The 24490-nt window shown below is 42.6% G+C and overlaps 1 protein-coding gene across 6 annotated transcripts in view; it reads right to left on the reverse strand.

The window, feature by feature from the left end:
* Positions 1–24490, reverse strand: part of CELF2 (CUGBP Elav-like family member 2) — a 550837-nt gene that overhangs the window by 7780 nt on the left and 518567 nt on the right. For 5 of the 6 annotated variants that reach the window (XM_075018013.1, XM_075017993.1, XM_075018022.1 and 2 more), the window contains 4 exons: positions 14230–14361; positions 9472–9651; positions 5531–5674; positions 953–1124 (listed from right to left, as the gene is read on the reverse strand). In XM_075018013.1, the coding sequence (XP_074874114.1) occupies positions 997–1124; positions 5531–5674; positions 9472–9651; positions 14230–14361 (584 nt within the window). In that variant the 3' untranslated portion in view covers positions 953–996. The remainder of the gene's footprint in view (positions 1–952; positions 1125–5530; positions 5675–9471; positions 9652–14229; positions 14362–24490) is intronic. The other variant, XM_075018003.1, reaches the window with a different exon arrangement.

The following is a 24490-nucleotide window of genomic DNA, read 5'->3' on the forward strand; positions in this document are numbered from 1 at the left end:
AAAAGGGGGAGGGTTCAACAGTGAAAAAGCGCCCATTCTTGGCACAATTACTCTAGAGACTACTTCAAAGGATCTAGCTAGCAGAGAGAGCTGCTCTTTAGGTATCCAATAAGTTAACAATAGGCAATAAATAACTTCCATTATTTCTGAGGCAGTAAAAATTTTGTATAAAAATAGAAATGCTTTTTACAAATAAAATTTACAGGCCTGTGGCTTTCTTTTTTATTTATTATTATTAAATTTATCTCTCAAGAAACATCAAGTATTGTCACTCATTTTATTTTATTTTTTATTTTAAACCCTGTAGCTTTAGAAACAGATCTCTAAATCTTTTTGTTTACATTATTCCTTTCCAAATAAAAAAAACCTAAAGAAAACTGAAATAAAAAGTGAAATATAAAGACCAGTATAATATCAGACTAATAGAACACTAAGTTGATTTGAACTCCGACAAATAAAAGTAAAAAAAAAAATCCTTTTCAAAGCAAACTGATGTAGTGGAAAGACTTTTTGCTGTCATTGTCTCATGATAAGTGCTTCTGCTGGCATAAGACCATTATGTTTAACTTATAAACTGCTGGTGCCACCCTGATGAGACTAGGTCCATACATACAAAACAGCTTTCCCCCCCACCCAGGTGTGCTAATGGCACCAGGGTTCACAGAGTTAAACTGCACCTTATTTTTTGTCACTTTTAATTCTTAAGATGTCATTTCTTTAAAAAAGAAAGGCCAAGAAAAATAAAATGGAGATAAATTATGTTGCAAAATAAAATACAGTAACACAACTTAGTAATCACTTGGCCTGGAATCAGCAGCCAAGTTAAATTATGGCGAGTGGGGAAATGGAAGCAGTACCTGTAAAAATAGTCTCTTGGTGAAGGTTGGCAATGAGTTCTTCCTTAGACCCTCCCTCCCCCCAGCAGAAGGGCAGGTTTGCTCATGGGACTTACCCTAAGAAAGCTAAAATAAGAGCAGTGAGCATCTGGGCTTAAGATCAGTAAGGTTTGCTGTCGTTTTTGGAGCGTTTCAGCTGAACCTTCAAGCGTTTCATGCCAATCTGAAAGCCGTTCATAGCCTGGATAGCAGCTTGCGCAGAGACGGGATTGTCATAGCTAACAAAACCTACAAAACATGAAAGAGAGGCAGAAAAAAAGTGAACTATAGGATAAAACAAAAGAAGGCAGGACTGGCTCAATAGACAGTTTGTTTATACATTTCATTTTAAGTGACATGTTCATTTGTTTAATTTTGCTTCATAGTCCTTCTCTCCAAATTCATCCCAGCTCATCATGCTAATGCTCAGCCTTTTGCAACTGGGACTGTAACCAAACAGCAATGGTCTGTAAGCTGTATGTCAAGTGGCAGGACAGTTTCTCTATCGCTCACTCTCTCTCGCACTTAGGTCAGGGTGCACAAGGTGGGGGGTGGGTCCCTTCGGAGGGCATGAAATTTCATAAGGGGGGGCACAGCCTGATGGGCTGCTGGGTCTCAGGCTCATCCCTCTCATTCAACTGTTGAAATATGTGACTGTTTTTATGTATGTGTATTCACATTTATATGCTGATTAACACAGTTTTTACATTCGACAGACTTATTTTCTTACACGTGCCAAAAGTTTTTTTTTTTCATATGAACATAGCCAAAATTTCCATTGGTTTGGATTACATTAGATAGGGTGCAGGGGAGGCCTGCTCACTGCAGGGGCAAAAATAGGGGCCTGACATAAAACATTTGTTCACCCATGGCTTAGATGGTCCCCTACCATTGCAGAGTCTGAGTACCTAACAATTGCTAATATATGTCTCCTCATAACACACCTGTAGGTAGTAGAGTGCTGTTTCCCCAGGCAAAGAGAGGCCAAGTGATTTGTTCTTAAGTTACACAGGATATCTGTGACAGAGTGGGAATTAGACATGGTTTCCCTTTGGCTCTAATAATAATTATAATGATACTTTGCACTTCTGTAGCCCGTCCTCTGAGGCACCCAATGTACACTTAATTAATTGGTATGGCCTTGGAATTGGGGTAGGCAGGTACATGGGTTAAATGACAGAGCCAGGAATAGACCACCAGGTTTTTCTGTCAGCCAGTCCTCAGCATGAGCCCTAGGTAATGTTCTCTCCCCATACTCAGTAGGTCTGGTTTGGTCTACATTTTTTGTCCCTTACAGACTAAAAGCACTCTTTCCATAATGCGCTCTAATCCCCCTGAGTTTAAACTCTCCAACTCATTTTCATATCTGGGCCTCCCACTCTTAATTGCAAGGCACTCCTGACTACCACTCTACCTCTGATCGGGCTAATTATTGCATTGCAGCCTGGTATTAGGCAGCTACTTTGACATGCTCCCTTTAATTTCCACTTGAAATTGTCTTAATGAATTATTCTAGATTAGATTAAAGCGTGTATCCCACTATTACTCATCACCCTCTTTTCCTGCTCCCCTGGCACTGCCACAGAGTTTTTTTGCCTGCACGCCTGTGCTAACCCTTTCATTATATCCAGCTTGTGTTCACACAGATACAATGCTCATGCAGAGCTTCCCTGGCTTTTGTCTTGGTCACTCTACTTCCTCCTCGCTGGCTTTCCTGACATGTATTTTTCCCTCTCAAATTGATTCAAAATGCAACTGCTAAGATCATCTTCCTGGGGACCCAATCACTCCTCTTGTTTCCCTTCACTGGCTTCCCTTTCTCCCCTACATCAGATTCAAATGTGCCCTTAAATTTACAGGGTATTCCCACTTCTGAACCTCCCTGGACAAACCTCTCACATCCGATCATATAGCTCCAACACCTTTGTTTGGACAGGGAAGTTAGCTTTGCTCAATCATTCATCCACTTCTCCCATACACCCTTTACAACTCCCTGATGCAGGGAACATTTTACCCAAAATAGTCTGTCACATTGCTATCCTGACCTCCTTCCAGTCCCTCGTCAGAACCATGTCTTGGGTGTTGCTCCATGAAAATCTGACTTCTCATCCCATTTCTGTCCTTTCCATGTTCCATGTGCTTGTTAGATCCTAACTTCAGACTGTAGGCTCTCAGGCAGGGCTGCTGATGGGGTGGGAAGGAAGCAAAGAGGGCAGTTGCCCTGGGGCTCCTGGCCGCTGTTGCTGCTACAGTGGCAGCTGGAGCGCCGGACCCTTTAAATTGCTGCTGGAGTGCTGGGTGCTGTGCTCCCAGCAGCACTGAGGGCTTCTGGAAGGGAAGATTGCCCTGGGATGGTGCACTTGGGGTTGTGCTGAGGGCTGGCTGCCCCCTCTCCTGCCCCTTCCATCCAAGGTCACGCCCCTTCCAGGAACACAGAACTGGGCCCCTCCCACACCTTCCCCAGGGGCCTGACAAATCTATTTGCCCCCTTGGTCTCAGGGGCAAGAAATTACTAACTTCTTTGTAAGGGCACATGAAGAGGAAGATGAGGCCTGATCTTGATTTTTATCTCTTGGTGCTACTGTAACATACAGTAATACAGTAATAATTAGTATCGGTGCTTTTCTTTCTCACGTTGCAGACTGCACTTACCATTTCAATGGCGTATTCTGCCCCCGCCCCTCTTCCTTTTAGATTGTCTTGCTTTTGTGATGCTGGATCAACAGCCTTGTAGACAGAAACCCTTTGGTTCTTCTACACAACAGGTGCTGCCGAGGCAGCTGCTATGCAAACATCCGTACACCATGCAAGGAGAGCCCTGACCTGGAGAGACCTCCCTTGGGGTGAAAGGGCAGGTTCATCCTAGGTCCTCCCAAACCTTGGAGCTTCTGTGAAGATGGACAACAAGAATGCACCTATCTGCTAAAAGCACACTCTCTCCTTTTTGGAGGTAGTTATCCAAGTTACAGTGTGCGGCCATGAGTCAGCACACCTACTTTATGTTCCTAAATTTTCCAGTGACACACGGAGACACCTGGGATGAGTCCCTTCGCCTCTCTGGGTTCCAGTTCCTCTACCTACAAAGGGGTTTCCTCCACCTTTGTTAAACTTGGGAAATACTCAGATGCTAGACAATTGCCAAGTACAACTACCATGAGTAACGACAAGTCCTCTGGCACATTACAGACTAACCGATTTTTGAAGAATAAGCTTTCATGAGCAAAGACCCGCTTCATCAGAGGCATGTCAACCCATAGCTTTGGGATCAGGAATGGGAAACATCCTACTTAGTTTGCTTCTGCAATTGGTCCTTCTAGTTATGGGAAACTCCCTTTTTTCCCCATTCCTCCCCTCAACCATATAAACCCTGGATTCTACTTGTTTACTCTAATCATCTGAAGAAGTGGGTCTTCATCCATGAAAGCTTATGCTCCAAAAATCTGTTAGTCTGTTAGGTGCCACGGGACTTCTCATTGTTTTCGTAGAAACAGACTAACACGGCTACACCTCTAATATTTATTACCATGAGTACTATCTCAAGTAGCTGAGTTCCAAGTGCACTGACAATTCTGACCCAAGAGAAATGGATTTGTGAGACAATCTCCCTTTTCCGGTGGAAAAATGAGAACTCATGTTAAGAAACCATAAACCAGATTCTTTTGCAGACTTTGTCTCCACCATCGATCCTGATTGTACCATTCATTTGAAATATGAACTTATTACATTGATGCTGCAAGCAGAGATTGCTGTTTACTTACTTGTTGAAATAGAATATATCAAAGCACAGTGACAGTATATTTATGTAATCAAGGTATAGGTAAGCATCTGATCCAGCCTACATCCTCTTGCATTACAGAAGGGTTTAAGCATCAGACAAGGTATGTTGGGTGATCCTTAGTTATCTGATTTCTCTGCAACTCAAGCATTATACAAGAAACTTAACGTTGATCATACTCTTATTCATCCCTTGCCCTATCGCAACTGAAGATGTGACCTTGCAATTGAACCTATTTGTAGTTGTAGACACACATATAGGCAGCAAATACTGCTCCATATGTATATACTATACACACACGAATTGCACAGTACTGTAGTTAACCCAGAAGAAAGGTTTTCCTATAATGTACTAGCAATGGGTTAAACACAGAGCTTTGAAGAGGTTCCGCTATACAATAGAGAATAATTAGGTATCCATAATAAGGCAGCTTAATAGTATAGTAAATGACATTCCCCCACACAGGATATAATTAGTTTCATGTACTTGACACATCCATAGTACATGTCAGACTGGAAGGATTTTTTCAGATCCAGTGTTTAATTTGAACAGCTTTGTCTGTGCATCTTCCTGTGCTTTTGAGGAGTACAAGCCATAGCTTTGGGATCAGGAATGGGAAACAGCCTACTTAATTTGCTTCATCAATTGGTCCTACTAGCGGTGGTTAACTCCCTTTTTTCCCCTTTGTCTCCCCACATGCTATAAAAACCCTGGATTCGATTTGTTTAGTCTAATCATCTGAAAAAGTGGGTCTTACCTTCAAAACCTAATATATTTATAAGTTTCCAAGATGCTAGAGGACTACTTGTTATTTGTGAAGCTACAGACTAACATGCCTACCCCTCTGAGACTATTCACCAATTGAGTAAATGTTGCTTACCAAAGCACTTGCTCAGATTGGTCTGTTTGTCAATGAAGACTTTAGCAGAGATAACATTCCCAAAGGGCATGAACATCTGCAGAATGTCCTGGTCTCCAAATTCCTGGGGAAGATGGTAAATAAAGAGGTTTGCCCCTTCTGGACCTTTAGAGAGAGGAAAACCAATAAAAAAGTATGAAAAAACTGTTAGAAGAGTTATTTCATCTACCTTTGATAATTCAGAAGGTGACAGACCAACAGTTCCGTTTTAGTCTTTTTGAAGTAATAAAAACAAAGCAAATGGACAAAATAGCTGTGGCTCGTCTATAGATTTTTATCTGATATCTCTATTAAAAGAAAGGTTGAACTGCAGCATCCTTCCTAAACTCATGCAAGGCCGCCAAACTTATCTCAAAGCGTGGTTTTGGTTAGAAGAGCAACTATGTGAAAGAGGCACCTTCTGATGACAACTTTTGGTCTCTGCATCTCTACAAACTGCAGACATGGAAGAGTGAGTCAAGTTCTACGTTGCCTCAGAAATTTATTTCATTGGTCCCGTAGCACCTTAAAGACGAAAAAATGTACTAGGTCATGAGCTTTCGTGGGTATTGGTAATACTCCAATCATCTGAAGATGTGGGTCTTACCTCATGGCCTAGTAAATTTGGTAGTCTCTAAGGCTATAGCTATATGTTGCCCTAACCTCAAAATAAGCTATGCCATCTATCCTACAAAAATTTCATAGCTTATCTGAGTAGATTTTGAAATAGGCTATTCTGGCATGTGGTACTGTCTAAACAGCACCACATGCTGAAGTAAAGTGCTATTTTGACACATCCCTGTACTCCTCCTGCAATGAGGTGTACAGAAATACCAGAATAGCGCACCTGTTATCTTGAAAACAGCTTCGAGACAACAGACGCATTTCTTAAATGCAGGCCAGTATTTTGTGATACTGCCACATCCCAAAATATTGCCCACCGTGTAGACATAGCCTAAGGTGCTGTAGGACTGTTTGTTGTTTGTGAAGCTACAGACTGACACAGCTACCTCTCTGAGACATCTTCAATGGGTTGATCAGCTAAATTTTGATTGCAGAGACATGATTAGCATGAGAAACAGCTCAGTTCTAAAGATCCCAGGTTTAAGCCAGCAGGGCAGGCAATTGTGCAGAGGGAGAAGAAACAAAACAAACCATCTGACTTGCGAATGAAGCTAGCTGATTTTCTTTGCAAAAACCTGAGGCCAGATAGGAATGCTCATAATAGAATTTGTATTCATTTTTTAGTACGTGTGTTGTTTTAACAACAAAGAAGCTGGTTGGGAAGCTGGAAGGGACTAAAAAATAAAATAAAATAAAATAAAATGACCTGGACATGATTTTTAACTGATTTCCCACCCCATCAAAAAATGCATTTTCCCTGAAGCTGAGTGTTTTGGAAAACTATTGTGAATTTTGTAAAATTTCAAATGAAAATATTCATTTCCTTTTAACAGATTTCATATTCATTTCCTTTTGTTTTGGTTTTTGAAAGCCTGTTCAAAGAAATAAAATGGAATTTTTTTTTTACACTGAGAACTAACTGGAAATGTCTCACCATCCGTCCTGCGCCCTAACTACCATGATCATCTGGAAGTGAAAAAAAGAAGAGACCCAGGAAAGATTTTCCAGTATGAAACTGAACACGTGGCCTTCCCAGTCATACAGCATGACTGGGAGTTAAAGATGCTACACAGTACTGGTGCAGTGTGGTTCTGGAACAGTTTAAAGAGATATTCCCTGGCTTGAAAGGAAACTAGATGTATCTCAGATAAGCTGTTCTTGATTACTAACTAGGGGAGGAGAGGACAGTACAAGCCAGACACTTCTGGAGTACCTTCTGCAGCAGATTCATGGAGCCGCACTGTTGTTCATGCAGCCTGAGGGAAGGGGTGGTAATATTTGCCCTAGACAGGGATGTATGGGTTGGAAGAAAACAAATAACAAAGCAAAAACCAAAAGCAAAGCAAGAGGGTAAAAAAAAGAAAAGAATTTTATAAAATGAAATGGAAAAAGAAATCACCTGGCAACATGGAAGAAAAGTCAAAGTGAAGTTTCTTTTTACAGAAAGAAAAATGTCTTCTCAACAAAATAAACTTCCTTAAACAGTGAGCAAAACTGGCTTAACATAGATCACTAGCAGTATGCATAGAGCAATTTGCCACATTTTGTTTAATGTTGAAGGCAATATTTTCCTCTCATAGCTGATTACTCCACTTTAAATATTTGAGACTGGCCATTCTATCAGAAATATGTTGAAACACAAGCAAAGCCCGCAGAATTTAATAATTAAACATGCTCACCTTGGCAGACCCCCGCTGGAAAGGACAGCAATATGACAAATACCTGTACTTTATAAGGGACACTGTCACTTGAGGTATGACCAACTTCCTACAGGTTGAACCTCTCTAGTCCAGCAATATCTGTAATCTGGCATGATTTTAATTAGCAGGATGGCCACTTATCACGGGTAGGGACATGTTTCTCATGGTTCCATAAAGTTTGTTTACAGACACCAGTCCTGGCTCTCAGTGTTCAGTGTTGTTATTTAGCTGTAATTTACCCCTAAATGTCTTCTAAGAGCCCAGTAAGCAGTGGAAGTGTTGGTAATGGTGCTACACAAATTGACTTCACAAGGTCTGGCAAATTCTCTTGTTCAGCCTTGGTCAGGTCCCGAGCATGCTGGACTAGAGAGGTTCAGCCTGTATGGATATAAATGTTTTTGTGAACTTAAAAACAATGAAGATAGATTAAAAATGAAAGCCAGGCCTACACTATTTACCATGACATCACAACAGAGAAATTGCTTCTGTTTATGGTTTTATCCAGTCTATTTTTATTGTTCCAGCTGAATGAAATGCAAATCAAAAACAAAACAAAACAAAAAATAAACAAAGCCAGAGAACAAAAATAGTGAGAAAAATAAATGAATTAAGTTTTAATTTCAATAATCTAAATTGTTAATAGTAGAAAGGCAGGAAATTATAAAATACAAATTTCTTTTAACTTGACAGTGTCCCCATTAAATCCTTAGCTTTGAGGGTTTCAGCATTGCTTCCCTATAAGACATCATGTTCCACAATGATTCACGTTAGAGGAGGATAAACATCTTCTTTTGATGCCATTCACTAGACCTTGCTCCAGCGTAACTCTGGCAAGAGCAGTAACTACGATAAAGGCTCTTTCTCAGAAGGCAAACAAAACTTTTCTATCATTCTAAAATTAGCCATAAGTTAAGGAGGGTGAAAAATTAAAAACAAACCTCCAAAGGAGGCTGCAGTGGGAGAGATGAGAAAAAGGCTATCCTCATTTTGCTAAATGTTTTGCAATTAGTATTAATTTATTCTCAGTGTTAACTTCCTGAGGTTTATTTTGCTCTGATGGTACAGAAAGAGGGGGCAATCAATCACTTACTTGTTTCCCCTTAAGACCCACAATTAAACAAAGAACCACTTGATGTAACAACAGATCTCATCATTAACCTGAAAACTAAAATCTAATAGCAGCTAGAAGTTTACAGTATCTAGGAAACCACAGGGAGGAGAAGGGAAGGGGAGAGTTACGCACACACTTTCTCCTGAACCACCTCCCAACAACAAATAATGCTTTTAGGATGGTTTTCATGATCAATGTCTTTTGTACCAGCCAATAAGTACTTTTACATGTACCAGCAATGGGTGGCAAAATACACCTTGAATGGAAGATGGCAAAAAATTAAATTAAAGAATAAAACAAAAAAAACACTGAACAGGAAGGAAGAAAAGGTTAAAAATCAATGATTAGGCTCATTCTGTCTTTTCAGAAAGCAGTTACGAAGAAATAAATCAAACCAAACCAATGTCAAAAGGCTGAATTTAGCTTATCGTCAATTCAATACAGCTGCTTAAGAGGTTGGCTGAGCAACCCTAGCAGGGGCAGCTTACCTTCTTTCTGGCTGCCCGCAGCACTTTGTTGCTGTAACAAACTCTGACTGTACAATGTTGGCAGTGCTGCTGCAGCATACTGCTGGATTCCTGAGTAGGCTTGGGTGAGGGCGTCCATGGTGCCTGCTGTACCATTCGTCAAGCCTGTGGCGCCAAGTCCTCCATTCAGGGCCGCCATACCTGAGAGCATTTGAGCAACTTTACAAAAAACCCAACAATAGAGAAAAGAAATTGCACTTGTTCATTAGTGCTTCCCAAAAGTAGTTGGCATTATATGACACCGACAACGACGGCCGGGCATGCAAGTCAGCACTTCACCAGATGGAACTGAAAATGACGAAACACAATGTCGGTAAAGATCACTTCGGCACAATGGTTTGATGACCAAATCGATTTACATGCAAGCTGCTACTGGCAAGTACTGTAACACCATGGGAAGGACATTGCTACTATCACTACAACAGATGTGGCTAAATTTATTTCCACCTTGAGCAAAACAGATCTGCAGAAAGGCCTCTGATCCCCGATATTATTTAGTGTGCTCTTCTGTTGTTTTTATGGACTTCACTAGGGCCTAATGGCACTCCTTGAATTAAGCAGAATAAAGAGTCATGGATGGACACCATGTAAACTTGTCTATACTGTGCAGTTCTACAACTGCACCACCGTTTGTTTTGCTCTCTGTGAAACAATTATTCTATCTTGGATTTCTCATGAGCTGCTTTCAGCCGTCTTGAACTGTCCAAAGTGATGAATGAAAATAATTAGGACCCTACCAAATTCAAAGCCACAAAAGGCACAGCACAGATTGTGAAATCTTATCTGTCCCAGTGAAATCCAGTCTTTTGTGTATTTTTACCATATGCTATACGGATTTCACACGGAAGAACAACATTTCTCAAATTACGATTTCTGCCCCAAAGGGAGTTGTAGGAGGGTCACAAGGTTATTTTCGCGGGGACGGGGAGGGGGCGTGTCACAGTATTGTCACCCTTATTTCTCCACTGCCTTCAGACCTGGGCTGCTGGAGAGCAGCATCTGTTAGCTGGACACCCAGCTCTGAAGTAGTGCTCCACCAACCTCAGAGCAGAAGGAAAGGTGGTGATAGTTTACGATGCCACCCTTACTTCTGCACTGCTGCCTTCAGAGCTGGATGGCTAGAAAGTGGCAGTCAATGATTAACAGCCCAGCTCTGTAGGCAGCAGTGCAAAAGTAAAGGTGGCAATACTATACCAGGCCATACTTATTTCTGCACTGCTGCTGGCAATTGCCCTGTCTTCAGAGCTGGGCTCCTGGCCAGAAGCTGCCACTCTCCAGCTGCCCAGCTTTGATCACAGGACCACCACCATCAGCAGCAGCAGCAGCAGCAGCAGCAGCAGCAGCACAGATTTCAAGGGTAACCGTACTGCAAACCTCTCCGACTATAAACTTGTGACCCTGCACCAAATCCTAAAATTACAGCAGCATGAAATTTCAGATTTCAATACATGAAACCAGAAAATTTATGATTTTTAAAATCCTATAACTGTGAAACTGACCAAAATAGACTGTGAACTTGGTGGGGCCCTAAAAATACTGGGCAATAATACTTAGCAGTTGCACTGCCTTCTGCCAAAGAATATCAAAGCACTTTCCAAACATTAGCAAGTTAAAACTTCCCTATGCAACTGTAAAGTAGATCAGTACCATTATCCCTGTTTTATAGATGGAGAAACAGAGACAGAAAGGATAAATGACTTTAGCCGGGGGTCACAGGAAAATTCAGAGCCACTAATAGTCTTCTTTCTTAATCACAAGACCATTTTTTATCTCCTCCTCTTTTCAACATTGCACACCAGATTTCTTTTCATTAGTAAATTTATTTGAATTTACTTCACCTGAGGCCACTTTCGAACATATTACCCCACTCTGCCACCCATGAACTGGCTTTTTGGTTATCCAAAGATTTTGGGCCTTCCTAGTTGCTGGATCTTCCTGTTCCCAGAAGAGATGCTTCATCAGCAGAAAGTCACTGAGGGAGCATCTGTGGCTGGCTGCAGTTCAGTTGCTGTCTATTCCTTCCCATAGAAGCGCCTCTCACCCTCGGCCACATCAGATTCCACTTCTCAGATCAGTTGTCTTCCCACAACTATGACATCAACCATTTGTGTAAATAAATGATCAAACCTGCATTTGTCTTCACCTGCCCTTTTCTAACTCACTCATAGCTTGAACCTAGCTCCAATTGTGCTTTGGAAGGCCACTGTTAATTTTCCAAGCACAGATCATGGGTAGTTATACTAGTTCACACAACTGACAGCATGGTTTCAACAGCCAGTGATTCTGTATCCAATTAAATTGCTCCCAGTCTAGCCCTACCACGGGCCACACAGGGTTGCAAACCAAATTTTCATGGCTACATGCTCCACAACAGGTTAGAGTGGAAATAATGGAATAGGAGATGGTTAGTGGCAGCATCCAAGGGGCCAGAAGAAACATGACCGACAGGGGAGGTCTTTAGTTACACTCCCAAAATGGTTAACTACCTTTCCCACAAGTACCAGTGGCCCATAGCGTCAGAGTACTTCTCAAGAGACAAAGAGGAATCATTTGCATCACAGCATATGAGAAAGCAGAGACCTCTCTGAGAGTCACTGCAATACATTTCTTACACACATACACAGATATTCCATGTGCACACTCTCTCCATGCTATCTGCAGAAACCTTCACAGATAAGGAGATTTTGGATCAAGTCCACCCTGGTATAAGCCTATGGGAGTCTAATCTGGTCCTTGGTTTGAATACATCAATAGCACTTTGGATGCTATGATTCCCTCAAGAGGTAAAACCAAATGGGTGGCTTGCGACGCATCAGATTTGGTGAAGGAAAGTTAACTTTCCCAGTGTGACAGTGTGCTTAGTAGTAGAGAAAAGGGATGGCAAGCTACATACTACCCATGATGCTGCAATCTTATACACCCCACATAACATATACTGAGTATTTACCAGGAGAAAGAATATTAACATAACCACACAGCCAGTCCTTCGATGTCAATATAATTCATGAGATCAGATTTTTTCTTGAATGCTATTTTCAGTGGCTTGGTTTGAAACAAATACATACGTTGCTTCAAAATCTAAGAAGGGGCATTTGTGGATCTGCTTGCTTTTGCTAAACTGCCCTTGAACCATGTTTACTTTGAAGGGTTTCATTTGGTTCTCTAGTATTTGTGTCCTTGCCAGAAGCAAGACCTGTTCTACACACGGCCCCATGCAAACTCTCACCACAAGTTCATGGACATCAACCCTTTCCCACCCCTGACTCCCATCAACGACGATCAGAGGTCACATCAGAAAATGATTGGACGAGAAGCTAGATAACAATGACAAAAAGGACATCATGCAGAGCATCCAAGTGAGCAAGTGACACTGAGGAGGACATCCGTTCCTAGAGGTACATTATGATGGCTAATGAATTAGAGACTGGTGGTGACCAAATAGATTCCTTGCATTGTAGGGCAGATGCAAGGAATAGCAGCAGCTATAAAAAGGTAGGCAGAAGGGGAAAGATGCAGCCAGATGAATCTCCTCCAATGAAAGCAAAAGTGAAGTCATCGTAACAGTAACAGAACAGAACAGCAGGGTTCATTGTTCTGTAGAAGTTTGACTTTGATTGGTTACTGTAGTTGATAATGAGGATGAAGGTTTTGATTAACGACTGACATCATCCTTTTAACTGGAAATGTCAGTGCCCACATGGGAAAAATTTACATGCTTTAGTACTACAAATGACTGAGCCATTGTCACATACTTGCAAATTAAAAACCAAGAAACTGGTTTTAATTTTTAAGCAAATATGCTGCTCCCAGGTTAAAGGTGGCGTCCTTGTCCATGTTTAATGAATAGAGAAGTAGCAGCAAATAGGTTTTTCTTAATAACCTAAAATCCTGAATTATGTTATGTGCTGAAGTGCTGTACCTATGTTCATGAATTTATAATTATGGTTTCTGAACTCAAAGGGGGCCTTTCATATAACCAAAACTCATCTCCAGAATCCATTCTGACTCTCTACACAGACACTAAAATTCCACGTGTTATGCAACAAAATGAGTCTTTTTTTTTTTTTTTGCAGGAACTCAACAGCATCCACCTCAGAGGGCAAGATCAGTGAAAGTCTACGACTTAAGGGCTACATCTACATGGGCAGCTTCTGTTGACAGACATAACTGTCAACAGGGAAACCTTGATAGTACCTCTGTCAACCAATTGCATCTACACACGAAAGCAGATCGAAAGAGCAATCCACTCTGTTGAGAGAGAGCAGCCAGACTACCCTGCCCTCTCTTGACACAATGGCTGACCGGAAGCTTTGCAAACAGGGCTGCCCAGGGAACTGTGAGCCCTCTCTGTCGACAGAACTTTCTATGCTGGCACTCTGTTGACAAAACACTGTTGATAGAGTCGCTATTCCTGAACACGAACAGGGAAAACGCTGGTGATTGAACAGCTGAGTTTTGTTGAAAAACTCTCAACAGGGCACTTTAGCCGTGTAGATTCTCAGCGAGTTTTGTAGACAAAAGGGCTGTTCTATTGACCAAAGTTGCCCATCTAGATGCAGCCTAAGACTGTATATGTGCCACAAATGGAAGCTGTTCAACTTTATCTGCTCTTTTGCGCATTTATTAGTAAATAGTTAATAGTAACAATCTGTTTACAATTGATAGTTTTCCTACAGTGATTATTGGGGAAGGCTGTCCACCACAGCAATAAATACTCACTGTTTACGGTACCTGCTAGTGCATTAATATTATTCAATCCAACAGTAGCTCCAGCCAATCCTTGCAGAGTACCCAGAGAAGTCAAAGAATTCATGGCTGCACCAGCCGTAGAATTAGCAGTTGATGCAGCCACTAGAAGGGAAGAAAGTACAGCAATATTAATTAAAATAAATGGAACTTGCATTTTATCAGTCACAAAATATTACACACTGATTCTGGTCTTGGTAACAGGACTCTACAAAAATGTAAGCCAGGAGACAGACACTGCAAGATCTCTCAATAAGTTCCTGTACTGGTTGCTGATGGAAATTGCTGCTGAATTTTTAGCAGTGTGGACCTGACAGTATAATTTAAGTAATTTGACTTGCTTTACCAAAATGCAGTAGAAACACTAAATCAACCATATGCTACTCACAGGGCTTGGTTTGATATCTGAGGTAATTTGATCTCATAAATGGTTCTTGTTCTGGGCTCAAGCAAAACCTGAATTGTTCTGTCCTAAATGACACCATCATGGCACTGTATCTTTAGGGCACCATATATGGAATATAAAGCACTGAATGATATATTTAAAAATAACTAATGAAATATCAAATACAATTTCTGTCAGCTTCCACAGCACAATGTAGTAGGTACTTCTGTGGCCCCCATCAGAACATTGCAAATATGAAATGCAGTGATCAACTTTGAAGGAGGGAAGTATTATCATTGCCATTTTCCCAGAATGGGAACTGAGGCACAGGAAGATTAAGAGAGGTGTTCAAGGCTACATGTCGAAACTGTGGTAGATGTAGGATTTATAGCTGCATCTCCTTAGTTCCAATACAGAGCATCTGTTGCAAGACAATCTTTTCCTCCATAGGTGGTGCTATTTTATTGTAAAATCAATATTCTACTTGGGCTGTGGTGAAATGTGCAAGAATGCTTTCTGTCTCTAAGACATTTTGGAGCTGTTTCCTCCAGCAAGATTACCCAGCTGGGCAGTGAACACCCAAGAAGTTAAAGTCCCTATGCTTAAGGCATGCCACAAAGAGAGTGGAAGACAATTTTATCAAAGACTTAATAGAGTGCAAACAACGTGCAAGCAATTCTTCCACACTTCAAACAAAAGTTGCACACACATCTATCCACCTACTTCCCTACAACTCCAAGACATCCTTAAGGTTCTTTGCACCCTGCTCTAAAGGGCAACAAATTCCAGCAGGATGGTTTGGGAAAAGCCAATAAGCCTTCTTGCCTTTGCAGCATAAACACAGTTAGCTTTAGAGCAGGTTCTTAAACTATGTTCCGCGGAACACTGGTGTTCTGTGAACAACTCACTGGTGTGCCACGAGCATTCAGAAAAATAATTCAAACTTTTACAATAAATAACCATTTTTCGATGATAGCAGTAAGGGAAATACTGAAACAACTTTATTTCTACATCTTGTGAGAGCCACAGTAGTCTGACAACACAGCAAGGTTGACTAACTTTGTTCTAGCCTTCCCTCTCCTTTAATCTTTTTCTCCTATCTATTCGGCGGCGTAGCAACTAGCAACAATGTGCGGTGCATGTATACATTTTCTGTTATTAAAACCAGATACAATGTTAATTCTTCATTGCTATGATACCTGATTAAAATTACCTAATTTTGTTTTTCCTGTACGTGTTACTGTTTGGGTTTATTTATTTATTTATTTATTTTCTTGGTCTGACAAATTTTTTGAAGAAAATTTACATTCTGTGGTCTCAAAAAGTTTAAGAAACACTGCTTTAGAGCACTCATTGATCTTCAACCTTGTTGTAGAGTGTGCATGTAGTGGAGACCACAGATTTTTCAGTCAACCAGGGTCCAAGCCTTATAGGCTGAAGTCAACAGCATGAATTGTACCCAGAACCAAATAAAGAGTCTCTACAGCTGCCAAAGGACTGGTGTAATAAGTTCTCTGTGCCTAATGCTGTCTATGTGATAAGTTCCAAGAGGAAGACCAAGATAATCAATGAAGAGGGTAAAAACAGTAACAGAAATTGTGTAACTGGCAGAGATACTTAATGAGATCTTTGTTTTGATTTTCACCAAGAAGGCTGGTGGTGACTGGATATTTAAAATGGTGAATGCCAGTGAAAATGGGAACGAAGGGTCCTGTGGCACCTTATAGACTAACAGAAAAGTTTTGAGCATGAGCTTTCGTGAGCACAGACTCACTTCATCAGATGCTGGTCATGGTAATCTGCAGGGCCAGGTACCTGGCTCTGCAGATTTCCATGACCAGCATCTGAAGTGAGTCTGTGCTCACAAAAGCACATGCTCAAAACTTTTCTATTAGTCTATAAGGTGCCACAGGACCCTTCGTTGCTGTTACAGATCCAGACTAACATGGCTACCCCTCTGATACAGTGAAAATGGGGTAGCTTCAGAAGCTAAAATAGGAAAAGAACAAATTAAAAAATTACTTAAACAAGTCAGATGTCTTCAAGTCACCACAGCCTGATGAAATGCATCCTAGAATAATCAAGGAGCTGACTATGGACATATATGAGATATTAGCTACTATCTTTGAAGTCATGGAATACGGGAGACACTCCATAAGACTGGAAAACAGCGACTATATTGCCCCTCTATAAAAAGGGAAATTTGTTTTATGAAGTATAAAGCTAGATACGGATCCCAAATCATAAAACTGAAGATTAAAATTCCTCTTGTGTGGAAAAATAAATGAGCAGGTGGAGAATTAACACAACATTCTGAGTGAGGAAGACAGGCCAAGTCCTGCTCTATTGCAAGGTCCCAGGACCTTCTTCTGGTGACTGGTGTCAAATCTACACAACTCAGATGTCTGACTAGTGGCTTACCAAAATCTGGGGCTAAATTTAAGCATATGTTCTTGGGTTGAAGTTTTGGTATTTTATCAGTCATGACTGAGCAAGCCAGTGGCACTTTAACATAGTGCTACTGGACTGCTTTTTTGAATTGATAGTATATAGCCGAGTACGACTCTCGCTCTCTGTTATATTACCCTAGCTTGATTGAATACTCCAGTGACTCAGAACTACCTGTTGAGGGCACTGAAGCATTCCAGAAATCAGTGGTCTCAAGCTGCAATTATTTTTACTGCTTGGCAATGAACTGAACTGCAAACTTGATGGGAGGAGTTAGTGATAAGACACATCAGAGACATTTGAGTGTCCCATTTTGTGGGGTGTAGGATAAAAGATTTTACATGTACACAATAGAATTTGGATATGGGGTAAAGAGAGGGAAGGAGGACAGTCCAGGAGTCAGGGCACTAGCATGGGACCTGGGAAACCCAAATTCAGTTTTCCTGCTCAGCTGCAGACTTGCTGTGTGAAGCTGGGCAATTCATTCATGATCTGTAACCTCAGCTACCCATCTATAAAATGGGGGCTAGTCAGAGTACTTGTGGACTTCAAACAAGAGTTGTGAGGATCAACATACTAAAGATTGTGAAATATTATGGTAACGGTGGCCTTATAGGTAGGTGAATAGCTGAAAAAAATTCCACAGCCTGCTTGACACCACCAGTAAATGAAACATCATATTACTTACACTGCATAAAAATGTAATAAAGGAAAAGGCAAAATAACACAGAAGCTTCCTATATAGAAGCCTGCTAGCTAAACTCTTCTTTCTCCTACTTGTGGTGTACACTGAAATCAGTCTCAAGCTAAGGATTACAGGAGCTTATCCTATCTCTTCCCTCTTTTCCTTCAGTCGAAACGACCTTGCTTTAGAAATGCAACGTATGGTGAATAAGTAGAAAAAAAAACCTACTCAGCTTGTGGTAAAGTTAGAAAACTGTGCCATTCGTTTGGGAAACGGCATTAACTCTAATGTCAGTCAAGCTCCTGGGCTCAGCAGTTGCTCGTACTAATGGAAAAGGGAGCACAACGAGGTACCATCACAGTGTTGTTTTATATTTATTGCTTTTAGTTGTCCGGTTGATGGAAATCTACTGGAAACCCACTGAATTTATAAATTTGCTTCTTCTGGAACTCCCATGCCACCAAATAATAAATAAGAATAATAGTAATAAAGGTCTGGAACGTTGCTGCTCTTAACTGAATTGCCTAATAGTAGAGCTTAATAAGCAGTAGGTAGCTGTCGTCAGGTTCTTAGAAAGCTTGATGCACTAACCTTTAGCACTGTTCAGAAGGCTTTTCTTTAGGCTGCCTTCCTACTAATGCTGCTATCTAATTGTTAGAAAAGCGGAAATATACAGAATGTGCATAGTATCAGAGGGGTAGCCGTGTTAGTCTGGATCTGTAGCAGCAACGAAGGGTCCTGTGGCACCTTATAGACTAACAGAAAAGTTTAGAGCATGAGCTTTCGTGAGTTAACTCACTTCTTCAGATGCTGGTCCTGGAAATCTGCAAGGCCAGGTATAAATAGGCCAGAGCAAGGCTGGGGGTAACGAGGTTAGCTCAGTCAGGCAGGCTGAGTTGTATTGTCATCAGTAGATCTGGAGGTGTGAACTCCAAGAGAGGGGAAGCTGCTTTTGTATTTAGCCAGCCATTCACAGTCTTTGTTTAATCCTGAGCTGAGGGTATTGAATTTGCAGATGAATTGTAGCTCAGCAATTTCTCTTTGGAGTCTGTTCTTGAAATTTCTTTGCTGCAGGATAGCTACTTTTAAATCTGCTACTGTGTGTCCTGGGAGACTGAAATGCTCTCCTATGGGTTTTTGTATATTGCCATTTCTGATGTCTGATTTGTGTGCATTTATTCTTTTACGTAGAGACTGTCCAGTTTGTCCGATGTATATGGCAGAGGGGCATTGCTGGCACATGATGGCATAAATTACATTGGTAGATGTGCATCTGAATGAGCCCACGATGGTGTGGCTGATCCGGTTAGGTCCTGTAATGATGTTGCTGGTGTGTATATGTGGGCAGAGCTGGCAACGAGGTTTGTTGCATGGATGGGTCCCTGAGATAGAGTGACTGTGGTGCGGTGTATAGTTGCTTGTTAGGATTTGTTTTAGGTTGGCAGGTTGTCTGTGAGCAATGATAGGTCTGCCTCCCAAGGCCTGTGAAAGTGTGGGATCATTGTCCAGGATGGGTTGTAGATCCCTGATGATGCGCTGTAGAGGTTTTAGCTGAGGACTGCAGGTGATGGCTAGTGGTGTTCTGTTGGTTTCTCTCTTGGGCTTGTCCTGTAGTAGGAGGCTTCGTGGCACACGTCTGGCTCTGTTGATTTGTTTTCTCACTTCCTCAGGTGGGTATTGCAGTCTCAAGAATGCTTGGTGCAGATCCTGTAGGTGTTTGTCTCTGTTGGAGGGGTTGGAACAAATGCGGTTATATCTAAGTGCTTGGCTGTAAACGATGGATCGTGTGGTGTGTCTGGGATGGAAGCTGGAGGCATGAAGGTAGGTGTAGCGGTCAGTGGGTTTACGGTACAGGGTGGTACTGATGTGTCCATTGTGTATAAGCACGGTAGTGTCAAGGAAGTGGATCTCCTGTGCAGATTGGTCCAGGCTGAGCTTGATGTTGGGGTGGAAGTCGTTGAAGTCCCGGTGGAATTCCTCCAGAGTCTCCTTCCCATGGGTCCAGATGATGAAGATGTCGTCAATGTAGCGTAAATAGAGCCGGGGTGTTAGTGGACGGGAGTTGAGGAAGCGTTGTTCGAGGTCAGCCATGAAAATATTGGCATATTGAGGGGCCATGCAGGTACCCATAGCTGTGCCGCTGATTTGAAGGTATATAGTGTCACCGAATCTGAAATAGTTGTGTGTGAGTATAAAGTTGCAGAGCTCAGCCGCCAGATGTGCTGTAGCATCATCAGGGATACTGTTCCGGACAGCATTTATTCCATCTTTGTGTGGGATGTTGGTATACAGAGCCTCTACATCCATGGTTGCTGGGATAGTGTTTTCTGGTAGGTCACCAACGTATTGCAGTCTTCTCAGGAAGTCAGTGGTGTCGCGGAGGTAGCTGGGGGTGTTGGTGACATAGGGTCTGAGGAGAGAGTCCACATAACCAGACAGTCCTTCAGTGAGAGTGCCAATACCGGAGATAATGTGTGTAGCTGGACAGATTGATGATATTGCTGGCTGAGTTAGTTAGGAAGCTTGCACAAATTCAGACAGACATCATCTTTCTCTCCAAATGCAAACGAATGGACATCATACCAAATGGACTGAAGGTAAAAAATCCTTTGCAATCTACATACTGCACAGACTACAGTGAGAGATTATGCCACACGCTCTCAAAGAAACTGAGGAACCACCTGATCAGCGTCCTGTACAACAAACAGGAGAACATCAAAAAAGAGCTCTCCAATCTGGAGTCTTTCATCAATAACCAACCTTCAACACAAACTTCCACGCCGCTGAACTTTACTAAAATAAGACAAGAGATTTACACTAGACACTTCACTACTATACAGAAGAAAAAGGACTTCAAACTTTCTAAACTCCTGCCTGCCACACAGAGCCACAGCAGTGGTACCACTAACTCAGCCAGCAATATCATCAATCTGTCCAGCTACACACTCAGCTCAGCAGAAGAGTCTGCCCTTTCTCGGGGACTCTCTTTTTGCCCCACCACACGCACAAACATGATACAGTTCTGCGGTGATCTGGAAGCCTACTTTCGCCGTCTCAGATTCAAAGAATACTTTCAACACAACACTGACCAACACACCATTACACAGACAACCTCCCAGCAGTACAAGAAGAGTAACTCCACGTGGACTCCTCCCGAGGGCAGAAATAACAGTCTGGACCTATACATAGAATGCTTCCGCCGACGCGCACAGACAGAAATTGTGGAAAAACAACATTGTTTGCCTCACAACCTCAGTCGTGCAGAACGCAATGCCATCCACAGCCTCAGAAGCAACCCTGACATTATAATCAAAGAGGCAGATAAAGGAGGAGCTACTGTCATCATGGACAGGTCTGACTACCAGAAGGAGGCTTCCAGACAACTCTGCAATACCAGATTTTACAGGCTGCTTTCCTCAGACCCCACCGAGGAATACACTAAAAAACTACACTGTCTGCTCAGGACACTCCCTACACAAGCACAAGAACAGATCTACACCAACACACCTCTAGAGCCCCGTCCAGGGTTATTCTACTTACTACCCAAGATCCACAAGCCTGGAAATCCTGGACGCCCCATCATCTCCGGTATTGGCACTCTCACTGAAGGGCTGTCTGGTTATGTGGACTCTCTCCTCAAACCCTATGTCACCAACACCCCCAGCTACCTCCGCGGCACCACTGACTTCCTGAGAAGACTGCAATACATTGGTGACCTACCAGAAAACACTGTCCTAGCAACCATGGATGTAGAGGCTCTGTATACCAACATCCCACACAAAGATGGAATAAATGCTGTCCGGAACAGTATCCCTGATGATGCTACAGCACATCTGGCGGCTGAGCTCTGCAACTTTATACTCACACACAACTATTTCAGATTCGGTGACACTATATACCTTCAAATCAGCGGCACAGCTATGGGTACCCGCATGGCCCCTCAATATGCCAATATTTTCATGGCTGACCTCGAACAACGCTTCCTCAACTCCCGTCCACTAACACCCCGGCTCTATTTACGCTACATTGACGACATCTTCATCATCTGGACCCATGGGAAGGAGACTCTGGAGGAATTCCACCGGGACTTCAACGACTTCCACCCCAACATCAAGCTCAGCCTGGACCAATCTACACAGGAGATCCACTTCCTTGACACTACCGTGCTTATACACAATGGACACATCAGTACCACCCTGTACCGTAAACCCACTGACCGCTACACCTACCTTCATGCCTCCAGCTTCCATCCCAGACACACCACACGATCCATCGTTTACAGCCAAGCACTTAGATATAACCGCATTTGTTCCAACCCCTCCGACAGAGACAAACACCTACAGGATCTGCACCAAGCATTCTTGAGACTGCAATACCCACCTGAGGAAGTGAGAAAACAAATCAACAGAGCCAGACGTGTGCCACGAAGCCTTCTACTACAGGACAAGCCCAAGAGAGAAACCAACAGAACACCACTAGCCATCACCTGCAGTCCTCAGCTAAAACCTCTACAGCGCATCATCAGGGATCTACAACCCATCCTGGACAATGATCCCACACTTTCACAGGCCTTGGGAGGCAGACCTATCATTGCTCACAGACAACCTGCCAACCTAAAACAAATCCTAACAAGCAACTATACACCGCACCACAGTCACTCTATCTCAGGGACCCATCCATGCAACAAACCTCGTTGCCAGCTCTGCCCACATATACACACCAGCAACATCATTACAGGACCTAACCGGATCAGCCACACCATCGTGGGCTCATTCAGATGCACATCTACCAATGTAATTTATGCCATCATGTGCCAGCAATGCCCCTCTGCCATATACATCGGACAAACTGGACAGTCTCTACGTAAAAGAATAAATGCACACAAATCAGACATCAGAAATGGCAATATACAAAAACCCATAGGAGAGCACTTCAATCTCTCAGGACACACAGTAGCAGATTTAAAAGTAGCTATCCTGCAGCAAAGAAATTTCAAGAACAGACTCCAAAGAGAAATTGCTGAGCTACAATTCATCTGCAAATTCAATACCCTCAGCTCAGGATTAAACAAAGACTGTGAATGGCTGGCTAAATACAAAAGCAGCTTCCCCTCTCTTGGAGTTCACACCTCCAGATCTACTGATGACAATACAACTCAGCCTGCCTGACTGAGCTAACCTCGTTACCCCCAGCCTTGCTCTGGCCTATTTATACCTGGCCTTGCAGATTTCCAGGACCAAAATGTGCATAGTGGCTGAGTCGTCTGGTGCTGAACGCTCGTATCCCCAACAGTAAATGGATCATTCTTAACTTTGTATTGGGAATCTTACTGCTGCCTTCTTAAATATAATTCTTCACTTTGTATTGGGAATTTTACCTCTGCCTCCGTGTGTGTGTGTGTGTGTGTGTAATGTGCAACATCAAGGAATTTAGCTAGCTTCAAAGAGACCTTTAAAAAGAACAAAGGAGCAGCTGGTGTTATAGCCAGGTGAATATAGGATGATTGTGAAACAAGAGAAGAACAGGGCTGCCAGCAGACTATGACTGGATATTTTCCCTGTTTTTAAGGGAGCTGGATCCATTTTTATAACCATTTGTAACATGACAAACGATTCTATTTGCTTAGAGACTTTTCTGTGGCTCTCATCCCTGTAATAATCGGTCACCAGAAAGCCTGGAGGTTTCTTTCTAGAAGATGTGAAGAAGCTCAGTGTTTCTCAACCTTTTTGATACTGGGGAATGGCTTGCTGCTTTCCTAAACTGTGCCAGGGTGCTCTCAGAGAGCCCTGGTGGTCCACAGACCATTGAGAAACCCTGCACTAGCTTTTCCAGAAGTTATTGGGCCCAGTGCAGGAATCACTGGGTGAAATTTTGTAGCCTGATTTAGAGGCCAAATTAAATCAGCATAATGGTGTCATCTGACCTTAAAAATTATGAATGTATGAAAAACTATCTGAGCACCAAGCTGAAACATCCAGTTGCACTTTTGAGAGTAGGGGTTGTACTTGTTTCCTTGGCTAAATCTTTGGTAGTTTCCAGTGTTGCACTCTCCCCAAGAGGGGTCTGCCCTGCTCTTCTATAGAGAATTTCCAGGTTATTTTGAGACCTCTTCAGAATAAAAGGTTCTGTATGTGAAAGACAAGAAAGTCAAGTTGACTGTTCTCCCATTACAGTCTTTGCTCTTTAGTCCTTACGAAAGCCTCCTTCTTACCTCACCACAAATCCAGGAAGCGCTTCTCTGATCCAGTATCTCAAGCTGCCCCTCCTTCTACCATGCACCCTCACCAAGGCTACGTCTACACGTGAAGCCTACATCGAAGTAGCCTATTTCGATGAATAACGTCTACAGGTCCTCCAGGGCTGGCAACGTCGATGTTCAACATCAACGTTGCGCAGCACCACATCGAAATAGGTGCTGCAAGGGAACGTCTACACGCCAAAGTAGCACACATCGAAATAAGGGTGCCAGGCACAGCTGCAGACAGGGTCACAGGGCGGACTCAACAGCAAGCCGCTCCCTTAAAGGGCCCCTCCCAGACACAGTTGCACTAAACAGCACAAGATCCACAGAGCCGACAACTGGTTGCAGACCCTGTGCATGCAGCATGGATCCCCAGCTGCAGCAGCAGCAGCCAGAAGCCCTGGGCTAAGGGCTGCTGCCCACGGTGACCATAGATCCCCGCAGGGGCTGGAGAGAGAGCGTCTCTCAACACCTC

Source organism: Carettochelys insculpta, chromosome 1 (assembly GCF_033958435.1).
Source record: "Carettochelys insculpta isolate YL-2023 chromosome 1, ASM3395843v1, whole genome shotgun sequence".
NCBI lineage: Eukaryota > Metazoa > Chordata > Testudines > Carettochelyidae > Carettochelys > Carettochelys insculpta.